The sequence below is a fragment of the Lytechinus pictus genome, chromosome 18, assembly GCF_037042905.1.
Source record: "Lytechinus pictus isolate F3 Inbred chromosome 18, Lp3.0, whole genome shotgun sequence".
Taxonomy (NCBI): Eukaryota; Metazoa; Echinodermata; class Echinoidea; order Temnopleuroida; family Toxopneustidae; genus Lytechinus; species Lytechinus pictus.
Window position 1 is genome coordinate 13612608 of NC_087262.1, and position 22582 is coordinate 13635189.

Here is a 22582-nt window from a genome sequence, read left to right on the forward strand (position 1 = left end):
ACTCCCCTGGATACCTTGTCCTGAATATGCCAGAAAGGAAATGAAGATATTGATCCGAATAAAGGAACATATTCCCGTCGGTATGATCAACTTATTACAACGGTTTCACAATCAATTTAATGTTTTGGATGAAAGAAAGGGTTGCAAGTCGAGAGATTTGAAAGAATCCCTTTGAGCAATTCGACAAAGTACGGTAACGAGATTCTAAAGAGATCACTGTTTTGTTGACCTGACCAAAGATAGGTAACTGTAATGGGCAAAGCCGAAGAAGAAATAATGGATCATTTATTGAATTTAGTAGGGAAAGAAGTCTAAACGGACTCCCTGTGTTGATTATATTCCAATAAAATGGTTATAAACCTCTCTAGTCATCATCATTTTCATATAAATCTCCTGGGGCGAAGTTGGTTGATATGAGTATTGGATAAGTACGTGCAGTAAAGATGGCATGTGGAGTCATTACAGTACTTTTTGATTAATTTCCATGTTTGCCGTAACTGTTTGGGAGCGGAGCAAAAGTTTTGAAAGGAACGATTATGATGATAGATTAATTTTATAAACTCACGTTCGTATATTATAGTGCTTTGTTTTTTCGGAAATAACATGATTAAATTTGACACACTGCTTACTGCTCGCAAAGGGGCTGCGACTGGCAATATCCATCTGCAGACAGGTTTCTTTTTTTCATCAGAATAGAACATGAAAACAATAAATTTCTGACAAACTGAGTGCGCACGTTGGTATAATTGTTTGGAGATCAGTGCCGAATTTTTTGTGTCATCTTTCAGATATAATATATAATAGTGAAAATATACATTTGATCAGCTGATAACCCGTTTGCCACAAGAGTTTCGTACAAGTTTCATATATAACACAGCTCTCCACTTTCAGATCATATAAGCTATCTGTATATAGGGCAAAATTATTCCACTTGACCATGTTCATGATGTTGACTAGTTGAAGCGAAACTTAATTTTTTACTGTTTTGTGAAGACAACATAAGCTTAGAGATTTTTTCGCAGGTTTATTTATTATCAGCGACAACTTATGTTATAATGTGGCAAGGTTCCGTGGTATTACAGCCTGTCGTAGATGGGGCTCTTAAGTTTTTATATGCAGAGGTTGAGAACTTTACTTATAGATCATGATCAAACGTGTTTATAGGTTGTGTCAGTCAATGGCGAGCGTTTTTGTATTAGGCAAGTATTTAACCTTTCACTTTTCTTGGGGGCATATATAGATCACGTCATGTTTTCTGGCTATTACAAAATCACATGGCGTTTCCTTTTAATACTCTATTGCTTCTTTCTTATTACCTGTCCTTTTTTTCTCCTTCTTTCACAATTTGAAAACCATAGGGGACTGTCCCTTGTTGCGCCGCCATTATTCGGCGTAGAAAAAAAACATCCCCCACCGCCAGCACTTTATTGAATCGTCTTTCCATGGACCTACTAGGTCCATGGTCTTACACAGTGAGACCATAAGACATACAAAAGGGGAATATCGGCTATTAGTTTTGTTTTTTTTTCTGGTTAAGACACAATATGGGCGTGGCGCATTTACAGTTAACCCCCCGCCCACGCCCCTATCCCCAAAACAAAATGTCTGGACTTAATTGATATTTTGATATATTATCTGTGCTTAAAATATTTTAAGATGATTTTAGTGACTCCGCCGAGGATTTGGTATTTTTAAGGGAATTTTATTCGAATATTATGAAATGCTAAAGACACGTTGAATTCGTAGCAGAGACATACCTTTTTCGAGTATGTGTAAGTAATATTTACTTTGTAAATAAATGAAATTGAAAAAAAGTATATTTTAATTGATTATTGATGAATGATGCTCTGGATGAAATGGATGAAATTATGACAATGTAAGCATTTAGATATTGAGTGTACACATTTTAAAATGCATTTTTTTTTCAAGAAAGCTTCCCAATAGTGAAGTACGTTTCACGGTACACCATGTATCTTTCTTGCCCAAGAAAGATACATGGTGTACCGTGAAACCTACGACACTATTCCTCTTCGCCATGGAAACCTTCAGAAGTTACAAGAAAGCTTCCCTTTACATAAAGTTCTTTTGATGTTCTATGTCATGTGTTTTTTCATTGATTAATGGATTCAAAATATTTCATTTCATTTATTTCTTATTTGCATGTTTCGCCAAAAAAAAATATGTTACCAAATTTGCGATTTCTGATACAGGGGGCATGTTTCATAGATTTGATCGCTAAGCTAAGCATTCCTTTTTAAACCACTAAAACATTACAAGACACTGATGGCATAAAAATCTCTCCAACTATTGCTTAAAACAAAAGTGCGATAAAAAAATGTTATAATCACAGCTGTATTTATTTTTAGCGCTGGAATATGTGTAAATAGAAAGAATGATAAATAACTTTGTGAATTCAAAGTTAACTGCTTCATTTAAATATGATTGAAAACGCAACGTAGATGTCGATATTTTAATTATTTATATATTAAGGCATACGGTTTGCGTGGTTCCTTGAAACCTTAACAAGTTTTTGGCTCATGCATCCAGCGTTTATTGTTCGTAAAGTTACAAACTGTTCCAAATCATATGACTGGCTGAAATATGTCATGTGACTAGTCAAAATCATGTAATTGAAGTCCGCAAGTTTTGTCGTTTCTTGTTATACTGACATATCAAAAGATTGTACAGGAAATATAGATTTTAAAAAATTTAAAGAAATAACATGAACAAATGCATTGAGACAAAGAATTTAGTACATAATTATACTTATGTGATATACACGTGAATGGAAGAAGTCTCTTGAGAAAAAATGGTTGTTGAGCGTTGAAACCTTGTTTTTCTCACCTTTATCAGTGCCGTTTACTTCCGTCTAATAATTTTCGTAATACGTTATCATTCAGTAACAAAATCGTGCTGTTATTTTACTTGTCACGACCGGTAAATAGAATGGAAGCATGGAAGACCGTACCTATGATGTCCCCATGCAGTGAAAATAGAAATAAAAAGAGGGGGGCAGTAAATTGTATTGCTGTATGCATGCGTGACAAAGTTATTTCCAGACACCTCTTAAACGAGCTTTTCTCTTTGTGCAAATTAACCCCATTAACAACTTTTTCGCGGGCTTCATTTACACTTTTTTGGCCCCTAAACAAGTTGTCGCAAACAAGGAGGAAAAGGCTTTGGAAAAACATACCCTAAATACTTTTGGCCCCGTGATTGACCACAGATCAGTCTTTCAAAACCACCCTTTTTGTGAAAATCGGTGTTTTTGATACCCTGAACGAGTGCACGCGCAGCCCGCGTCTAAAACTGAAAAACACCACTTTCAACGCGTTTTTTTTTTTTTTTTTTTTTTAATGACGCATGTGTACAGCAATATATTTGACTACCCCCTTCCCCAGAGTAAATGATGACAAAAAAAGAAAATTAAAGAGGGAGAGGAGAAGAACATACAAATATTCCGTTTTCAAATGTTTTTCCCACACGTCATGCTGTGCCCTTTTTATCTTATATTTTGTGTGTGGGGGGAATAATGCGTTTGTCTTAGAAACAGTATGATAATAGGTCAGCATGTGACAGGTTCTTTAGTTTCGTTAAAGTGATGTTTGATAAAGGTACGAACTGGAAGAAAATAAAAAGTAGACGTTCATTGACTCCCTTGTATCACATCAATCAACCGCATATTCGGTTAAAATAGATCATGTTATTTCCTATATATGCTGGACGGTTTAGGTTCAAACTAATAAATGTTAAAATCAGTGTCATGTAATATACCTGTCGAGATCATGTCTTCTCAGTATACTACCCCATCTACGACAGGATAAGGATAGCTAAGAAATTATGCCGAAGAAGCAGACCAGTCCTCACAAAAATATGTGTATATAAATATTTTCGACTGACTGGGAATTTATTCTTTGCCGGATTCAGGGACGGCGGCTGAGGAGGGGGCAGGGGGGCATCCGACCTTACGATTTTTCAAACAGTGAACAAAAAGGAAGATAAGGAGGGGAAAGGGGGGAAAAGGGAAGAAACAAGGAAGAAGAGTTTAAAAAAACAACTAAGGCTTGGGTTGTGTAACTGTAAGATACTCCTGTAAGTCAATTGAAAAAAAAAATCCGTCACATTCGGTCATCTTGCCCCCCCCCCCCCCCTCCATCCCCTTCCCGTCAAATTTCCTGGTGCCGCTTCTGATCTTATTATTAAAGGGGAATCCAACCCAAATAAAAACTTGATTTTATAAGGAAAAGAACAATCAGACAAGTTGATCGGTGAAAGTTTGAACAATATTGGACAAACAACAAGAAAGTTGTGAATTTTTAAAAGTTGTAAATATTGGTAATCACTATACTCATGGAGACTTCAAATTGGCCGCATATGGGATGTCATATAGTGATGTCAGGCAAGGACTACTCTTCCATGTACTCCAATACATATTATGGCTAAAATGTCATTTTTCCCAAAAGTTTTATTTCAAATTATATTTTTCTTTCATGAGGACATAAAACAATATACTACCTGGGTTATATTTAGATTACTGCCCCAGGGGAATGGGTACTTAGGAGAAAACTACAAATCCCTGATAATAAAGTACATGGCCTATGGGAAAGTTGTCCTTGCCCCTTGTCATAATTTACTTACCCAGTTGCCAATTTGAAATAAAGCAGCTATAACTTTCTTATTGCCTGTCCGATTTCTTTCAAACTTTCACCATTCTATTTAATTTATTTTTCTCCTTCCCAACGCAACATTTAATGACCAAGGCTGGATTCCCCTTTAAATTCAACCAGTACAGGAAACGAAATCAGAAAGTAACCGAAAACATGCGATCTAGCTTAACTTGGCCGTTCTATCTTTTGCTCCCCTATTTGGGTTATTTTTTGTTTGTTTACGACCTCGCTCTATCGAAATAGAACTGATGACATTCCATATTCCATGTATACAGTATGTTCCAATTTTTAAGTTACATATACATATATGTACATACCATTTTATTGTATAGTTGAGAAATGATATATAGGAATTGATCTCGAGGTAAACGGAAAGACTTTACAACTCTGTTTTGAACATGTCTGTTCCAAAAATTATGTATTTATACAACTGAATACATTTAGTTTATTTGTTATTCCATTATTGATATATCTGTACATGAAAGGATGTAACAGAAGCAATGTTTACATTCACTAAATTTTCGGTGCTGGACGCTCTTGAAATTATGTCAATTTATCAAAGAGATATTTCAAAAAAAGAAGACATATATATATAAATATATACATATATAACCTTGTATAAATTCCTTAATTGTAATATATGTTTATATTCTAAAAGCTATCAGAGAGATCAATATGCATGTGTGTATAATATATATGTAGTCGAATGCCGAACAGTGAATACGATGAGTATAGTGTACCTATGTCTGAAGATAAATGTAAAATGTGTGAATATTTTTACTACACTGAAAATATTATGTAAATGATTTGTGTATAAAAACAAGAAAAGTCGTGACTATTAAATAACCCATTTGTCAACAAGCTTGAGAATAATTGTACAGGGTATTTATTTTGATTGATTTTAGATATGAATGAATGAATGAATATACCAATTTTGGTCATTCAATTCAAGTGACATTTTTTATATAAAGTGTACAAATTAATTTAGTAATAATCAATAATATATCAATATAAAACATAATTGCATTTGACCCTGTTTTTGTTTTTGTTTTTTCCTTTGGAAGAAACATTTTTACACCACTGTTGCCAAGGACAACCCCCCCCCCCCCCCACCGGGGCCACCATGCTTCAGAATTACAGATTTTGACAGCTCTTCATTTGCTTTGTATACAATTTTTCTGATCCCCCCCCCCCCATTATCTTTCAAATTACATCTTGCCTCCTTCTGAGCATAACATATGCCATGGGAAAATATAATTTACACCACATATGTCAAGGTCGGGATGAGATAATGTGAAATATGTAAAAATAAAGGGGAAAATCCGAAAATTTGTATACAAAACAAATGGAAAGTTGTCCACAAAATCAGCCATTTTGAAGCAAATTTGCCAATAGAAAGTATAAACCGATCTTAATGAAACAATTTTCAGATTGCTCTTCTCATTCTATATATTCTTTCTGGTAAAATGGATTCTCTCCTTGTATTTTGGTTTCCTTTAACAACGACTTCCTGTCGGGATTCTTCCTGTCAGGTTTTTTACAGGTGTCCTTGAACTGTAATTTGAGTATTTCGAAAATTAAACCAGATCTAGCCTGATGACCAGCAAAGTTCACAAGTAGGCGATATTGATATCATGAATATATATTACCACTTCGTACGTTTTCGCGTATCAATATATCATTATTTTACTATTATATTGAGAACCATGGTCGCAAGAATCCAAATAATCTCCGTGCGTTAAACATTGTGAGGAAATAAGGACAACCCGTCGAAGTTATACCCCTTATCTTGTAATATCAACATATTTTAAAGATCAAATTAATGGAACTACAATAGCATCAAATGATAGCGCGAAGCGCAAGCAGAATTTTTTGTATATAATGACTCCAATCAGGGGTATTTAAAGACAATGTTTTAAAGGAATCCATGAAAAGTATACATCTCTCACCATATATAGTCATCTAATGCTAATGCCAGTCCCAAGCGCTTGCTAATTTTGTTAGAATTGCATCTAAACACATGAAACTTTTGTAGTCATTGTAATCATGATTATCATTCGTATCTCACTAATCAAATATAGCGAGCGCGAGCTGAAAATTAATAAATTTATCATCCTCGAATCCAATGACATATGGATGTTGCAGGCATTACTGTCAATAAAAGGTTGGTTCCGATGAGATCAAGTCACAATAACGAAACCGAAATAGATGCAGTCTTGCATTCTACTCGCTATTCGCTTACCCCAAACTGGGAGATGGTATCAATAACGTAGTATTTACATTATGGTATCACCCAAGACTTTAAGCATAGACTATTATATGCCTATATACCCACCATACCAGCGTACACGCATAGTGTCAATAAATCATATAGGCCTCGATCGTCAAGCAACTTCAAAACTCGCGTCGATTTGTCGTGTGTGTGTGTCGTGTTTGCTCACGAAACCTTTCAATCTCGGGAAAATCTCTTTTCAGTCTTAGGTGTGAAAAAAAAAGTGTTTTATTCAAGTGATCCAGTCCTAAATGCAACTGTATTCTAGTCGTCGACAAGATCTAAGATACATAAAGCCGGGGTTTTAACCCACCATCATCATCTCAGCATCATCACCTCGATCTATTACGCTATATCAAGCGTCGTTCGCCTGAAGTCGGCCGGAGCGGGAATTGTTATGGTTTGTGACAGGTTAATGAATACAGCCTTGAACCTAACCGTGTGAGATAATCCTTGTAGCAATATGTTTATGGTATTACTTTTGTAAAGTCCTTTCGGCATGTGTACAACAAATCACTGGAATTAGCCAGGTGCCTCAAACATCGCGGGACTTCCGTCATGTCCGTGTAGACAGGGAGATGTGCTAATATATCAATATTTAAGGTCAGTATACGTTTGTTTTTATTGAAAAAGGTAGACATATGGCCTATATTTTTGATGTCCGGTATATACGCATGATAGAGGAGAATACTTGAAACCCTTTGAGGGTTATGATAATGATAACAGCAACGTATGAATTGCCTACGAGTATGTCTGCCGCACTCAGCCCCTATTTGTATTTTGAATTTAGTTTTGCAGAGGTCGGAGGATTGGAGTAAGGCATAGAGGCCTACTTTTTTTTGTTTTTGAGATGTGCAATAATGTGATCTGGATCAGTTTTAAAAACTCAGAATAAGTTTTGGAGCTAGGGTAAGCAATCAAAATTTCAACACCAAGACCAACACCGGACTTGAAATCACCCATTGGGCGATTGCAAGTTCAATGTTGGTGTTGGTGTTGGAAGCACATTTTGAATTGCGTTTCCTACCTCCAAAACCTACTCTGTGTTAAAAGAAATAATCCAGATCACGATATTGACAGCTCAACACCTAGTGAGTGACTTTTCAGGACCATCTTCATCTTATCTTGGGTGTTATACTCATTTAAAAATTGACCTAACACCAACATCAAGAGGTCAACACTGAAATTGAAATCACCCAATATCCCAGTGTAAGGTTTCGGTGTGACTGACACTGGATAATCTCCGGCAACTATTGCTCCGATGAAAAATCTTCACGTTTCAGTTTCAGTTTGGTCTATTTTCATATCTCACGAAATATGCTACAATTTAATATCCAACAAGAAAGAATCAATCATTAAAGATGAAATAATACAATACATTACAATAATTCAATATGAATAAGACAATGGTAAAAATATTTACATATTCCAGATTAGAGACAGATATATTACATAAAAATTAGAATATGAAGGGTTAACTATTAAAAAGAAGAGCTTGTAATTCACATTTTCCATGCGAATAACTTTTAAGTATTGTCAATTTGTTTGGTCGTCATGCCGGTTAAGGCAGACATAAAATCTGACCTCCGAAACCCAACCATAATCTGTATCTTTAACATTATTCTAAACTAAAAACTTTATTACAATCATAACTTTAATAACCCTGTGCCCTCTAAGATATTTAACGGATGCTCCGGCCTGAAAATATTTATATCTGTCTAAATAATATAGAGTAAAATTCGCAAAGCAAAATGCTGAAAATTTCATCATATCTGATAACAAATGACGAAGTTATTGAATTTTAGAGTTTAATACTATATTGCATGTCTTCATGAATATTCATTAGATGGGCTGATGATGTCACATCCCCACTTTCCTTTTCTCATGTAAATACATGCAATCATATTTCTTTTCATTCATTTTCATACATGTGTGAATGATATCTTTGATAATTATGTCTCCCTTGTAATGAAATAAGTTGCAGAAATGAATATCTAATGCACTTAATCATTTTTATTCAATTTTTTTGGCACTTGAAGAAAAAAAATTAATAAACCTAATTTCATACAATAAATACAAAAGAGCAAGTGGGATGTGACATCATCAGTCTGCTCATTTAATATTCATGAAGACATGCCTAGGACGGCTTCACCGGAATAATGCATATCTTTAAAATGCCATAACTTTGTTATTCCTAGTCCGATTTTTATCAAACTTTCAGTTTTTTGTGTGTCTGAGTTTTCTTAATCTGTACAAATCATATTATTTTCAGCCTGGAGTACCCCTTTAAGATCGGAGCAAATGTCGCAGAAGCAAGTGTCGTGACACCCTGATACTGAAACATTCAGAAGACCCAAGGTTTACGCGATATTATCATTATCTCTAGTGAAGTTTCTATTTCTTAAAGTATTTTTTAGAATAACTTAAACCTCCGACTTGTACCTACAAGTTCACATTCAGTGAGAAGATCACCCCCCCCCCCCACCTTCCCTGTTGGCTGGATAGTAACAGAATTGGCATCAATTTGACCCTATTTCCTGATAGATCGAAAGTTGTTGTAACTGTCCTTTCCTGTGGTCATATTGCACGCCTTGCATGATAATTTTCGCCTACTAAAGCCCCCATCACACTTATTATGTTTGACCACCAATTGGTCATTTAAATCTACTTCCAACATCGTTCGAGAATACCCCTCGAATGTTTTGAACATGACCAAAACCTTCGGGACGGCCAAAAGAAATGACAAAAATATTTCGAATGCACTCAGAGTGCAGTCAGAATATTTAGAATGCCCCTAGAATGTCCAAAAACGTAGCACGAATTATCAATCTGACTCCATTGCGGTTCATTTTGATTAGTGTATGATGATACACCTGGTCAATTTACTGAATTTCAACTCCAGTTTGATGAATTCATAAGTTCCTCCCAAAAATTTCTAGATTTTTTGAATATTTTTTCTTTCCAGCTTCTGCTCGATTCCTGCTGATTCCGAATAAGTGCGACGGGGGTATAACGGTCGACCGCAAATTCAATTTCAATCGCCTACTGTTCATATAATACATGTACTTCTACTATAGAAACATTTCAAAAGGCACACTAATAATCATGCTCTTGTTTCCAAAGTGGAATCGTAATTTCCTGGTTATTGCTTGCTGGATGCACACACTGTAAAAACTGTGGTGTTAAAACTGACACCAGTTGGTGTTAATAGAGGACCACACCCTCTGGTGTTAAAATTACACCCTAGAGATTGAATATAACACCAAAGAGTGTACATGTAACAACCAAAGGTGTTGCAATAACACATATAGGTGCTAGACTAACACTGTCAATTTAACACCGGTGTAAAATAACTGGTGTGGTCCTCTATGTACACCGGTTAACACCGCAGTTTTTGCTGTGCACATCTTTTAATACATTTTCTTTCAAAATACAAACCAGTAGTGTTATTCAAAATTGCAACATATAACTATGGACAGTGGCGTACGATACCTAAGAAACCTTATCAGGAGGGGGAAACATTTTTTACAAGCCCCCCCCCCCCCCCCTACATAAAAGGGTCATCACCATTTTCGGATGCATTTTCCACACCTAACTTTTCTGACAATGGAGTAAGCAAGCAAAAGGTCATCGAAATTCTGTAAGCATGGTAAGAGGGCGTCAGTATGCAGTATATACACTGTTAGAAAAAACAGAAGATTTTACAGAAGAACAATTAAAAAAAAATTACAGAATGATATATTCAAATTATTCAATAAATTGTTATGATAGGAAAGATTATCTACAATATTTCTATAATTTTACAGAACAGGTCTGTTTAAAAAAAGGGGGAAAAGGTTTGTAATTTTACACAAATGCATGTAAGATTACACAGACCAGTAAGATTATAGGTGTTCTCGGGAGTTTGCTGCAGGAATTTTGTTTTTTGTAAGTAAAAATTTTCAACAGAGTACGGTAGTTACTATTCCATATATTCAGGAAAATAAAAACTTTTACATGAACTTATTAATGTTTCAATAAAATAAAGGATGTTTTTTTTTAAGAACAACCATTGGTTCATATTTTTGGAACTTACTGTATTATAACTATATAAATCGTCATAATTTCTGCACTTTAATTTGTAAAATAATTAATACAATTGTGATTATTTTACAAACTGATCACAGGTATTGTTTCCATTTTAGATAATTTCTTTAACAAAAAAAGAACAACCGCGAGTTTATGTAGAAAACCAGGTTGTATAAAGATTTATGAATCTACTACCTTCTATTTGTGACTATCTAAATCGTCATAACTTATGCACATTAATTATTAAACTTAGATCCATGTTTTATGGTAGCTATGTGTATCTGTATCATATTTCAGCTCTCCGGGCAAGCTAATAATCTAATAATGATACAAAAAACGCAATTCAAAGCGATTAAGATTGAGTTTGACCGTGACATCCGAGCACTAATTGGTTTATCTCTTACATCTAGACATTCAACACGTTTCAAGAGTTGCAATAAAGAATGGTTTCTAACGTTCTTTACATTAGATTCCATATACTGATCTGGCATGGACGAACATCAATGCCACTCTTTATGATCATTATCGGGAATTGGTCGGTTCAGAACTCAACACTCATCGCACTATCATAATGGCTGACTTTGGCTAATGTTGCCAATGATATGGGAGGAAGGAACTGACTCTGGACAGGGAAATAAATGCAGGTAAGGTAAATGACGAATTTGACATTATTTTCCCTTTTTTTATCATTTGATACTTGCCCAATACAAGTTTAAAAAACACGACAGGTTGTTCGTCCATGAAGAAAATCTTAAGCCATATTGATTTGTGGTTACTGTATGCTGGCCTTTTGTGTTTCCAAATACCTATTACAAAGGAAATGAAATCTCGACCTAATAATGGTAGTTCCAGTTACGTAATGACTACTGTTGCCCATTGAACGCACATTCAATTATTTTTTCTTCTTCCTTTGAATGCCTTCTCTCTCTCATAATATATGCCCCCTCTCTCCCCTTCCTCCCTCTTACCCCCCCCCCCTCTCTCTCTCTCTCTCCCTCCCTCTTCCCTCTCTCTCCCCCTCTCTTACACCCCCACCCCGTCTATCTCTTTCTCGTTTTGCCTAATTTAAAGTTAGTTCTACTGGATTCTTCAATAACCTCAATTTCATCAAACTCTTTCTCGTTTTGCCTAATTTAAAGTTAGTTCTACTGGATTCTTCAATAGCCTCAATTTCATTATAGAGAAATGGAAATGAAAGAGAAGGAAAAATAAATAGAATCAATTAAGATTCACCTGAAAATAAAAATAAAAGACTGCCAAGAAATAAGCGAATGCACAATGCGAATATAGATCGTCTGTATAATTCATTTTAATGCAAACTAATTTTGTCGAAGAGGGACACAATATATATCGGCACATGTCAATGAATCAAACGGATGTTACAACCAGGAGCGGTACCACGGGGGGGGGGCAGGGGTAACCGTGTCCCCTTATGATTTATCAAAAGGGGTAGTAAGATGCAATAACAGTAATGAAAGAGGATTGAGTCACGTAACTCTTTCCCCTGACCAACTGCGAACAAAAATATGACGTCACATTAGGTTGTCTTGCCCCTCCCCTATCAAAAGAAGCCGGACGCCGCCTCTGATCGCATCTTTGACATATAGTTAATCGCTAATCATTTTTCTTTACTCACTGGCGTATAGATGTTCGAATTGGGGACATGGAATTGGGGAAAACTAAATAAACCCTATTCCTATTTTTTACATTATTCTTGCCTCAAGCGAGGGTTCGTGATATATATATAGGCTCCATATTACTTACCTGAATGGTACATGTTATGTATGCAGGATTTTGCAGTATCCATATCGGTGAAAGCGAATATTATAAAAGAAAATTGTAGAAATAAGATTATAAATAGTCAAGTTGGCAGCCATTTTGTTTATGCAAATTAGGTGGTAAAAACATGAAAAATTGGCTTGGGAACCGGTCCTATCAGATTCAGCACATTCAAATTAGGTGAAATAGACCAGTTCCCAACTTTTACCCCCAAATGCTTCTTGAACTCAAATTTTCCCCATATTGGTCTTGCATGTCTACAACTTAGTTTATTACATAGGAGACGCATTATTCACACATGTATGAATTTAAAAAAATGAAACAATTACGATTTTATGTAATATCATAAGAAAAAGGAAAGTGGGAACGTGACATCATCAGCCCATATAATGAATATTCATGACGACGTGCATATAACTAGTTTCACAAAAAAAATTGCTAAAATTTAAAATTCAATAACTTTGTTATTTGTTATCCGATTCTGATAAAATTTTCAGCATTTTGCTTTGTGAATTTCACTTTATTTATTTATTTAGATATAAATATTTTCAGCCCGAAGTACCCCTTTAAGATTGGAGCTTGATGGAAATTGATGGAGGCCTCGAAAGGAAGGTGCAAAGAAAACAAGACTTACACTGCAATATATCGTAAAGGTTGCGCCTGAAATTATAATTAGCTGACATGACACTTTATGAGAATCAATTAAACAAACAGTAAAAAAATGTAGCTGCATATTTCTGTCTCAGCTAATTAAACTGTGATATTTAGTCAAATATTACAGTCTTTTCTTCCCTTGAGTCGACCAGGAATCAGAGCAGGGTCATGGAGATAATGGCGTTAGCATTAAGAGAGAAGAATGTCGGTTGCAATTAATTAGCATGAAATCGATTTTATACTTAGGCTGATAGAGGAAACCTATTGATGGAAACTGCATGAAAACTGACACTATATATGGCGGAAAATCTATGTAATATAAACAGTATAAAGTAGCGTTAATTCGGACTTGAATTACAAATTGGCCTATACTGTAGTAGTAACAATAATACATAACGCGCCAAATCCACCCTGCAGAGTGCCCAAGGCGCAGTGAAAAAAAAGAAGAGAGATCAAATAGGAAGTTTGGATAATAGATATGCAATAATGAATTAAAGAACTTGGGAAGTAATTGACAGTTGAGCGTTTGAAGCACTGAAGAGGAGGGGAGGGGGTCGGTCGCCCTCCCTCTTAAGCGCCGCCATCGGTTTAAAATAGCACTATATTTATACTAGTCTGTGATATTCATTTTTGTGGGTAACACACCACGCATCGCGCTGGGGCGTTAATAGAACGACTAGTCTATGATAATAATTAAGATACAATAAATTATCCCTGCTATATTATTCCTCATTAACAAAGTAACGTTTTCCTGCCACCACCAAATAAATCACCATTAGTCTAGATTTGGATGTTAGTAGTTATCTTACACGCCAATATGTGACGAATAATTGTAGGGTTTACATCACAAATAACTACTTACGGCCATATCTAGACTATATCACTATCACAGACTGACAGATCTGGTGATTTGACTATGAAGTTGGATATTGAGATCATCTGTCAATGTAATTATGTAGAATATGTCATCTAATTTTCAGATTTGCGATTTCGTGCTTCCCTGCATTTTGAGCGACACTATTATTATTTGGAGACCAAACGTCTTCCATTTTTAATGACACAATCAATTCAACTAGAAATAACGCCACCTTCCACTTCTGATTTCAGGCCTGCCCGCTATTGCTGAAGATCTTGCACAAATTACATCCAAATATTTGCTCATTAAGCATTGCTTTAATGCTCATGATATAATGATATTAAAGGGCAAGTCCACCCTAACAACAAGTTGATTTGCATTAAAGGGATGGTCCAAGCTGGAGATATATATATCTCGATAAATAGAGTAAGATTCACAAAGCAAAATGCTAAAAATTTGATCAAAATAGGATAACAAATAACAAAGTTATTGAATTTTAAAGATTTACATTATATTGATGAAACCGTTCTAGGCATGTATTCATGAATATTCATTAGGTGGGTTGATGATGTCATTTCCCCACTTGTTCTTTTGTATTTTATTATATGAAATTACGTTTATTCAAAAATTTTCTACCAAGAACTAAAACAATTGGATTGACCACTGATTTAGTGCATTAGATATGAATTGCTGCACTATAGGAGACGCATTATTCACACATGTACAAATTTTTAAAAAATGAAACAATTACGATTTTATGTAATATCATAAGAAAAAGGAAAGTGGGGACGTGACATCATCAGCCCATATAATGAATATTCATGACGACGTGCATATAACTAGTTTCACAAAATATTGCTAAAATTTAAAATTCAATAACTTTGTTAGTTGTTATCCGATTCTGATGAAATTTTCAGCATTTTGCTCTGTGAATTTCACTTTATTTATTTATTTAGATATAAATATTTTCAGCCCGAAGTACCCCTTTAAGATTGGAGCTTGATGGAAATTGATGGAGGCCTCAAAAGGAAGGTGCAAAGAAAACAAGACTTACACTGCAATATGTCGTAAAGGTTGCCCCTGAAATTATAATTAGCTGACATGACACTTTATGAGAATCAATTTAACAAACAGTAAAAAAAAATGTAGCTGCATATTTCTGTCTCAGCTAATTAAACTGCGATATTTAGTCAAATATTACAGTCTTTTCTTCCCTTGAGTCGGCCAGGAATCAGAGCAGGGACATGGAGATAATGGCGTTAGCATTAAGCCGGAGAGAAGAATGTCGGTTGCAATTAATTAGCATAATTAGCATGAAATCGATTTTATACTAAGGCTGATAGAGGAAACCTATTGATGGAAACTGCATGAAAACTGACACTATATATAGCGGAAAATCTCTGTAATATAAACAGTATAAAGTAGCGTTAATTCGGACTTGAATTACAAATTGGCCTATACTGTACTGGTAACAATAATACATAACGCGCCAAATCCACCCTGCAGAGTGCCCAAGGCGCAGTGAAAAAAAAAGAAGAGAGATCAAATAGGAAGTTTGGATAATAGATATGCAATAATGAATTAAAGAACTTGGAAAGTAATTAACAGTTGAGCGTTTGAAGCACTGAAGAGATATAACTGCCCGGAGACGTCAAAATTATCGTAAAAATGTCGTCTTCCTCTATTTACCCAGCAGGCTCAATCCGCAGATCTTTAAGGAACAGCAAATCGGCAACTAACGATATAAACGGGGAAAACAACATGTCTTTTTACTCTCGACATAAATTCAAGGTAAGTGAACGTAACTTAAATATTGTTCAGTGTGACATCCTTTTTTTTCGAAAGACAAGTTCAATTTTTTATTTATACTCTTTGCTAAATAGGAAGTAATTACACGGATATCATTATTTATTCAAATGTTAATTTTGGCAGAGTGGTAAAATGTTATTACATAGTCTCCATCTCATATATGCCTATTCTTCTGTCTGGTATGCTATTTCAACCGTGTCACATTCTCTTTCTGTATCCCCCTTTTCTTAATTCTGTGTTATACATTTTGCTATTATCTGGTAGTATAAAGTAAAAAATAAAAAAGTGATATTTAAAAGGATAATATCCCGTCCAGTCTCATTAGTGTTGCATTTAAAGTAAATAATTGGTGTTCAAACGATTGTTGTTAACCCTCTTAGCCCATGATTCTATTTCATTATTTAATATCCAATTCTGTTTTATAGGCCTATCATTCATTACTTTTTTCTAGATATTCATTTAGAGAGAAATCTTCGATCAAATTCCAACTTTATTGAAACAATACCTATAGGATATAACCATATCATATGGTTATAAATCATTATTATGTCAGTATACGGTTGATGGATATCAAACACTTCGATCAACTTAGCTCTATCCATATTTGAAATGTTCATGTACACTCAACGGGTTACCGCCATAGTCGTGAATAATGATTAATGTTAGGGGGTGTTGTAAGGAAATATTGCAATCAATGGTAAAAATTATGTTGCAATTTTACAATTGATAGATCAATTTTAACTACCAAATCAGATTACTTTTTTTCAAGAAGCAGTTATAGCAATCTACCACATATTCGCAATTATTTGCAAGTTTTTTTTCTTGCAACACCCCATAAGTCTAAAGTTTAATGAGAGTGGAACAAAACGAGCTGCTGCTTTTTTGACTGTTTGTCAGAATGAGAAATTCCAGTACGTGGTATAGGATCCAATTTCAAAGTAAATCAAATTCATATGGATGTGGAGCGTTGTGGCCCAGTGGATTAGTCTCCGGACTTTGAAACAGAGAGTCGTGGGTTCAAATCCCAGCCATGGCGTAGTTTCCTTCAGCAAGAAATTTATCCACATTGTGCTGCACTCAACCCAGGTGAGGTGAATGGGTACCTGGCAGGAATTTATTCCTTGAAATGCCGAGCGCTGGTGGAAGCTAGCCGCTTGAGCTACAGCCGGGGTAATAATATCCAAGTCCTTTGGAAGCGCATACAGACGTTATTCGTAATGTGTTACGCGCTAGACAAGAACTGACTATTATTATATATATATATATATATATATATATATGCGTCATCTATCTTTAGTAAACTAGTTTGATGCGCAGAGTAATACAGGGGCCGCGGAACGGTTTACAAAGAGGGGGGGGGGGGCTGAGCCAAAAGTGGAGGGGGGCTGACCATGATGAAATCACAATCATATGGTCATGTTTAAGTTTTGCACACGGTTTTGGAAAAAATGGGGGCTGAAGCCTCCCCCCCCCCCCGCTTCCGCGGCCCCTGTAATAATAAAGTAATTAGGAGTACACTTTTTTAAGGAAAAATATTAAACGAAAACTAAAATGAAACAAATGAGATTTTAGACTTGTTTGACGTAACGAGTAATTCCGCTCTTTAGTGACATAGCATTCTAGAGAGATGTCACTGAAGTCAGATGTACAATTATTGTTTTCTTCTAAATTATTATTTTTACTTTATATGATCAGCTGTTAGTAACTGGAGGAGCGATTATTTATTGAGGTAATGTATTATGAGATTGGGTCTTGCGTGTAACAGGAGATTGACCATGCATTGATTATAAAGTCAGATTAAACGAATCCATAATCATATTTCAATAACATTACTTCTCTTTTGCAGATACTGTTTACGTTTGCGGGAATGATAACGTACTTTTTCATGGCGTCTTTCACGTGGGAGAGCAACGTCCCCCAGCCAATTCATGTACCTAGTAGGGCAACCAGTCACATCAATATCAGTTCTTCCGCAATGGATTCATTAAATCAAGGACGAGACGTCCGAACTAAATTAAATGGAAACACCACACAATTGAATATTACCAGGGAAGAAGCAAAGAAGGCCTACTCTGGTCCCATCGTAAAGAAGTACGTGGCTGGTAGGGTAGTTAAGTCACGGAGACGTCCAGACATAGTGGCAGATCACCTACGACAGGCAAAGCTGACAAGACGGAAATTTGTAGCGGGACAGGCTAAGTTCTCGAGGACTGCTCCAAGTGTAGAACTCGGTCAAATGAATTTGACAAAGCTGTCGATGGATTTTCAAGAGTCCAGACTCTATTTTGAAAGGATGATGGCAAAGAACAATGAACGTGGGATCCGAGCCCCGGTCAATTACACGAGATGGAATATCCCTAAGGATTTAAGAGAACTGGCACCAAGGGTAAGTAAGCCCTTCTTTCCTCCAAGCATGGGTCCTACTTATGCTAAAAGAAATATAAGCCTGCTACCATGGAGCTATCATTAGGGTTAGGGTTAGGCTTAGGGTCTGTAATAGCTCTATGCTGCTACAATGATTTGCCTGCCTAATAGTTCTGGTTTTTTGTATCATTACAAACCTGGTTTTCGTTTATGCCTCGATAGGATGTAAAGCCATTTGTGCAGATGAATTGCATTCTTACACACAGTCACATCTCCTTTCCTAGCAATTGGGAAACATTTCCAACCACTAGTAACACTAATAACATGCCCCTGCATGCCCCTGTCCATGTTGTCAGAGTCCATCTAGTAGTGATAAAAATCGTTATACCCTCTCCATTCTAAAACGTCGAGTGTCTGTCAGGATGGCACAAGATGCAATTTCGTACGACATTGGTATGACTTGGCCATGGATCAAACTCATTTCCTCCCGTTCACGAGGCCTGAACCGGATGTCTTTGTTGTTTGCATCTTCAATGGCAATATTCTTAGAATAGACCATTTGCTGAAATTCTCCATCTTATTGAAGAATCTTTGAATGTCTTTGAAAGGAGGGTCCAGGCTGGAGATATTTATATCTCAATAAATAGAGTATAATTCACAAAGCAAAATGCTAAAAATTTGATCAAAATCGGATAACAAATAACGAAGTTATTGCATTTTAAAGATTTGCATTATTCCGGTGAAACAGTTCTATATGCATGTCTTTATTAATATTCATTAAGTGGGCTGATGATGTCATATTCCCCTTTGTTCTTTCGTATTTTATTATATGAAATTTGGTTTATTAAATAAATTTCTACCAAGAACTAAAACAATTGGACTGACAACTGATTGAGTGCATCATTATTTATTGCCGCAAATTATTTCATCATGATGGAGACACATCATTTACACACGTATGAAAAAATGAGACATTTATGATTTCATCTAATAACATAAGAAAAAAGCAAAATGTGGATGTGACATCATCAGCCTACCTAATGAATATTCATGACGATGTGCATATGACTGTTTTCACAAAATATTGATAAACTTTAAAATTCAATAACTTCGTTATTTGTTATTCGATTTTTATGAAATTTGCAGCATTTTGCTTTGGGAATTTTACTCTGTTTATTTAAATATAAATATTTTCAGCCCGGACCATCCCTTTAATGAAGTTTTGCGCAAAAGCTATCTTATCACCCTTTCACAGTTATTTGACCGATTCCCGCGAGAGTACCTGCCTGACTACAAGAGTCCGTGCTGGAGAAACTCGAATAACACCAACAGCCAGCCTAGGTGCCTCCCATACTTCTTCATCGGGGGATTCCCCAAATGTGCCACCACTGATTTATGGGGCAAGCTAATGACCCATCCATCCATGGTCAAAACTACCAAAGAACCACACTGGTGGACAAGAACTCACTTCGAAGGTAAACATTTTTGTTTTCACTTTTAGTTATGTAACCTGAAATGGAAGCATTTGATCAATATCCCCGTTTTGGTAAATATTTTGGGCCAAGATATTACGAGCATGCGGGGGTGGGGGGGGGGGGCACAATAAATTTCGAAATGCTCGATTTGTTTAAAGATCTTTCATGCAACGTCTTCAAGACTTCATTCATTAGTAATACAACTGTAGGCCTATTCTTTTTATTTTATGAAACAACTTCAATTCATTTCAAATAATTACAAATTAAACATATGATGATTTTTATTCATGTACATTTAGTAAAGATACTACGAGGCGTCGTTTATCTAGTTGCCTATTCAATGGCGCATTTAGAATTTTTTTTAATGATAATTCGCTGTTGGATAAGCCTGCGCCTAAGAATGCTATTATGGCGCAATAGAAATGCCGTGGGTTATCATCATCATCATAACCATTACGAGCTTTACATAAATCACCATCAAAAGCGTTTATTACAATACAAAGGAGCTGCAATCTAAAAAAAAACGAAGAGCTAATCTAGCTCTTGAAGAGCGTGTGTAGTGACTTCACTTCGGAGTGCTGATTTGTCTAGTTCAAATTTGAACGAGAAAAATCAGCACTCCGAAATGCAGTCACTATATTTCCCCGCTCTTTAAGAGCTAAATTAGCTCTTCGTTTTTTTAGAGTGTGTGAGGCGGACGGATAGGCCTCGTCATGGCTCGTTCGCACCGACTCCAGCCCGATCAAATTGATAACGTTATTTCTAATGACGTAACAGCGTTCGCTTTGGAGTTGGTTTCGTTAGTGTGACCGTAACACCGTGGAATACATGTGAAAATGGTCATGAAAGATGCACTGCAAAAACTCCGGTGTTGATTTAACACCAGCCCGGAATCTATATACAGTATGTCCACACCAGAGAAGTGTTAAACAACACCGGTTTTGCTATTAATCTAACACCAGATAGGTATTTATACAACACCAATTAGTTTTAAAACAGCATCGGTTTGATTCCAAACTGGTGTTGTTTCAATACTTCTCTGGTGTGGACATTTATAGATTCCGGGCTGGTGTTAAATCAACACCGGTGTTTTTTGCAGTGTGATTGATGCTCCAGTAAGAAGAGGAAATGAGGGTTGCGGGATTTCCGACATGACAATCATTCTTGATAGGCAGATCCTGTAGTAGTAGGTCCATGAAGGGCAGATCATCATATTCCCAAAATAATCTCGAGTTCAAGGACCGTGTTCGAGCTGTGCAGTTACGAATATATATTTGTTAGTTTTGGGGTGGTTTTCTGATAGCTATTGCAGATTGCAGGGGCGGAATTCAGAGTCGTACTTTTACGAGGTGCAAATCTGCGCGAAAAAAAATTGCAAGCGCCGCCTCGTTTCAATGATTTTAATCGTACATCATTATAACCTTTGTTTCTACCCGGTATAAGCACATTATGGCCCATTCATTGAAAGACAAAACTACATGTACTGTGCATAGCTTGTCTTCTAAGTCCACAATGAATACGGTTCATGAATTTATGATTTAATCGGAACCATGGCAACGAGCTCAATCGATTAGCGCGCCTCTCAAACAAACATTGACAATATTGAATCCCCTTTTATGACGGAACTTAATAAGTTGATAAGTTCGTTATGTGGAGGTCGTATCTTGAACATGTTGAAGGCAGGCCTCCGTGCCGTTACCTGGTCGAATCACTTACACTTATTAAAAAAAACCTAAAAATGTGCAAAATTAAGTTTGGGTTTGAATGTAAATTGGATGCTTGACAACATATACTAGTCTGTAATGTGGCCAATTTTAAATAAAAAAGACTAGTTCGTAGGAAACAGGTGAATTTTCATTAGCCAAATTCAAGATAATAGAGCTCTTCTGGAAACGATTTGATCGTGTTGGGGGTCAATTGAATTACATACTGATTTACAGGTGTATACAAAATGATCTTTTACTTCCTGCCTAAACTTTCCTTTTAATTATGGAACTGTTTAGGGCAACGACGGACAATGTGACTTTTCTCAAAAGCATACACTGTTTAAAAAAACCTGATTTTACAGAAGAAAAACTAAGATTTTGCAGAAAGCAATAACAGAATCATTTTGTAAATTCATAAAACAGGAATTTTTCTACAATTTAAAAAGGAGAAAATTGTGTTTTATTTAAGGAAATTTGTATGATTCCATATACACCAAATACCAATATCCTGTAATTGTACATGATACAATGTAAGATTACGCAATCTGGTAAGATTACATATGTTCTCGAGACTCTGCTGCGGGAACTTCTTTTATTTTAAGGATAAATTTTCTAACAGTGTATATAATGGATTAAATTTGATCACTTAAAATGAGCAGAGATGATTACGCGGTTAAATGAGGATTTTTCACCGACGCAAATCATGAAATTGTGATCAAATTGAAATTCGAATTCTAGGTTATTGCAAATCAAGGCCACACGATTCCTAACGAAAAACGATCGAATATGGATGTCTATTATGATAAACCAATACTGGAGACCCATCATTGGAAATGATTCGGAAAGGTGTCGCTCGAATGATTCCGCAAATTGGCAATATATTTCCCTCGTGGATGAGTAAAAACAAATCCTTAATGACCCAATGATGGAAG

At 35.8% G+C, this 22582-nt stretch overlaps 1 protein-coding gene across 1 annotated transcript; it reads left to right on the forward strand.

Annotated features, from left to right (window-relative positions):
* The first annotated feature begins 6989 nt into the window (after positions 1-6989).
* On the forward strand, positions 6990-19970 carry LOC129281485 (uncharacterized). The gene is made up of 5 exons (XM_064113455.1): positions 6990-7542; positions 11477-11651; positions 15990-16087; positions 17952-18491; positions 19725-19970. The coding sequence occupies exons 3-5, from the start codon at positions 16058-16060 to the stop codon at positions 19968-19970; spliced, it is 816 nt and encodes a 271-aa protein (XP_063969525.1). The 5' UTR covers positions 6990-7542; positions 11477-11651; positions 15990-16057.
* Positions 19971-22582: the final 2612 nt, after the last annotated feature.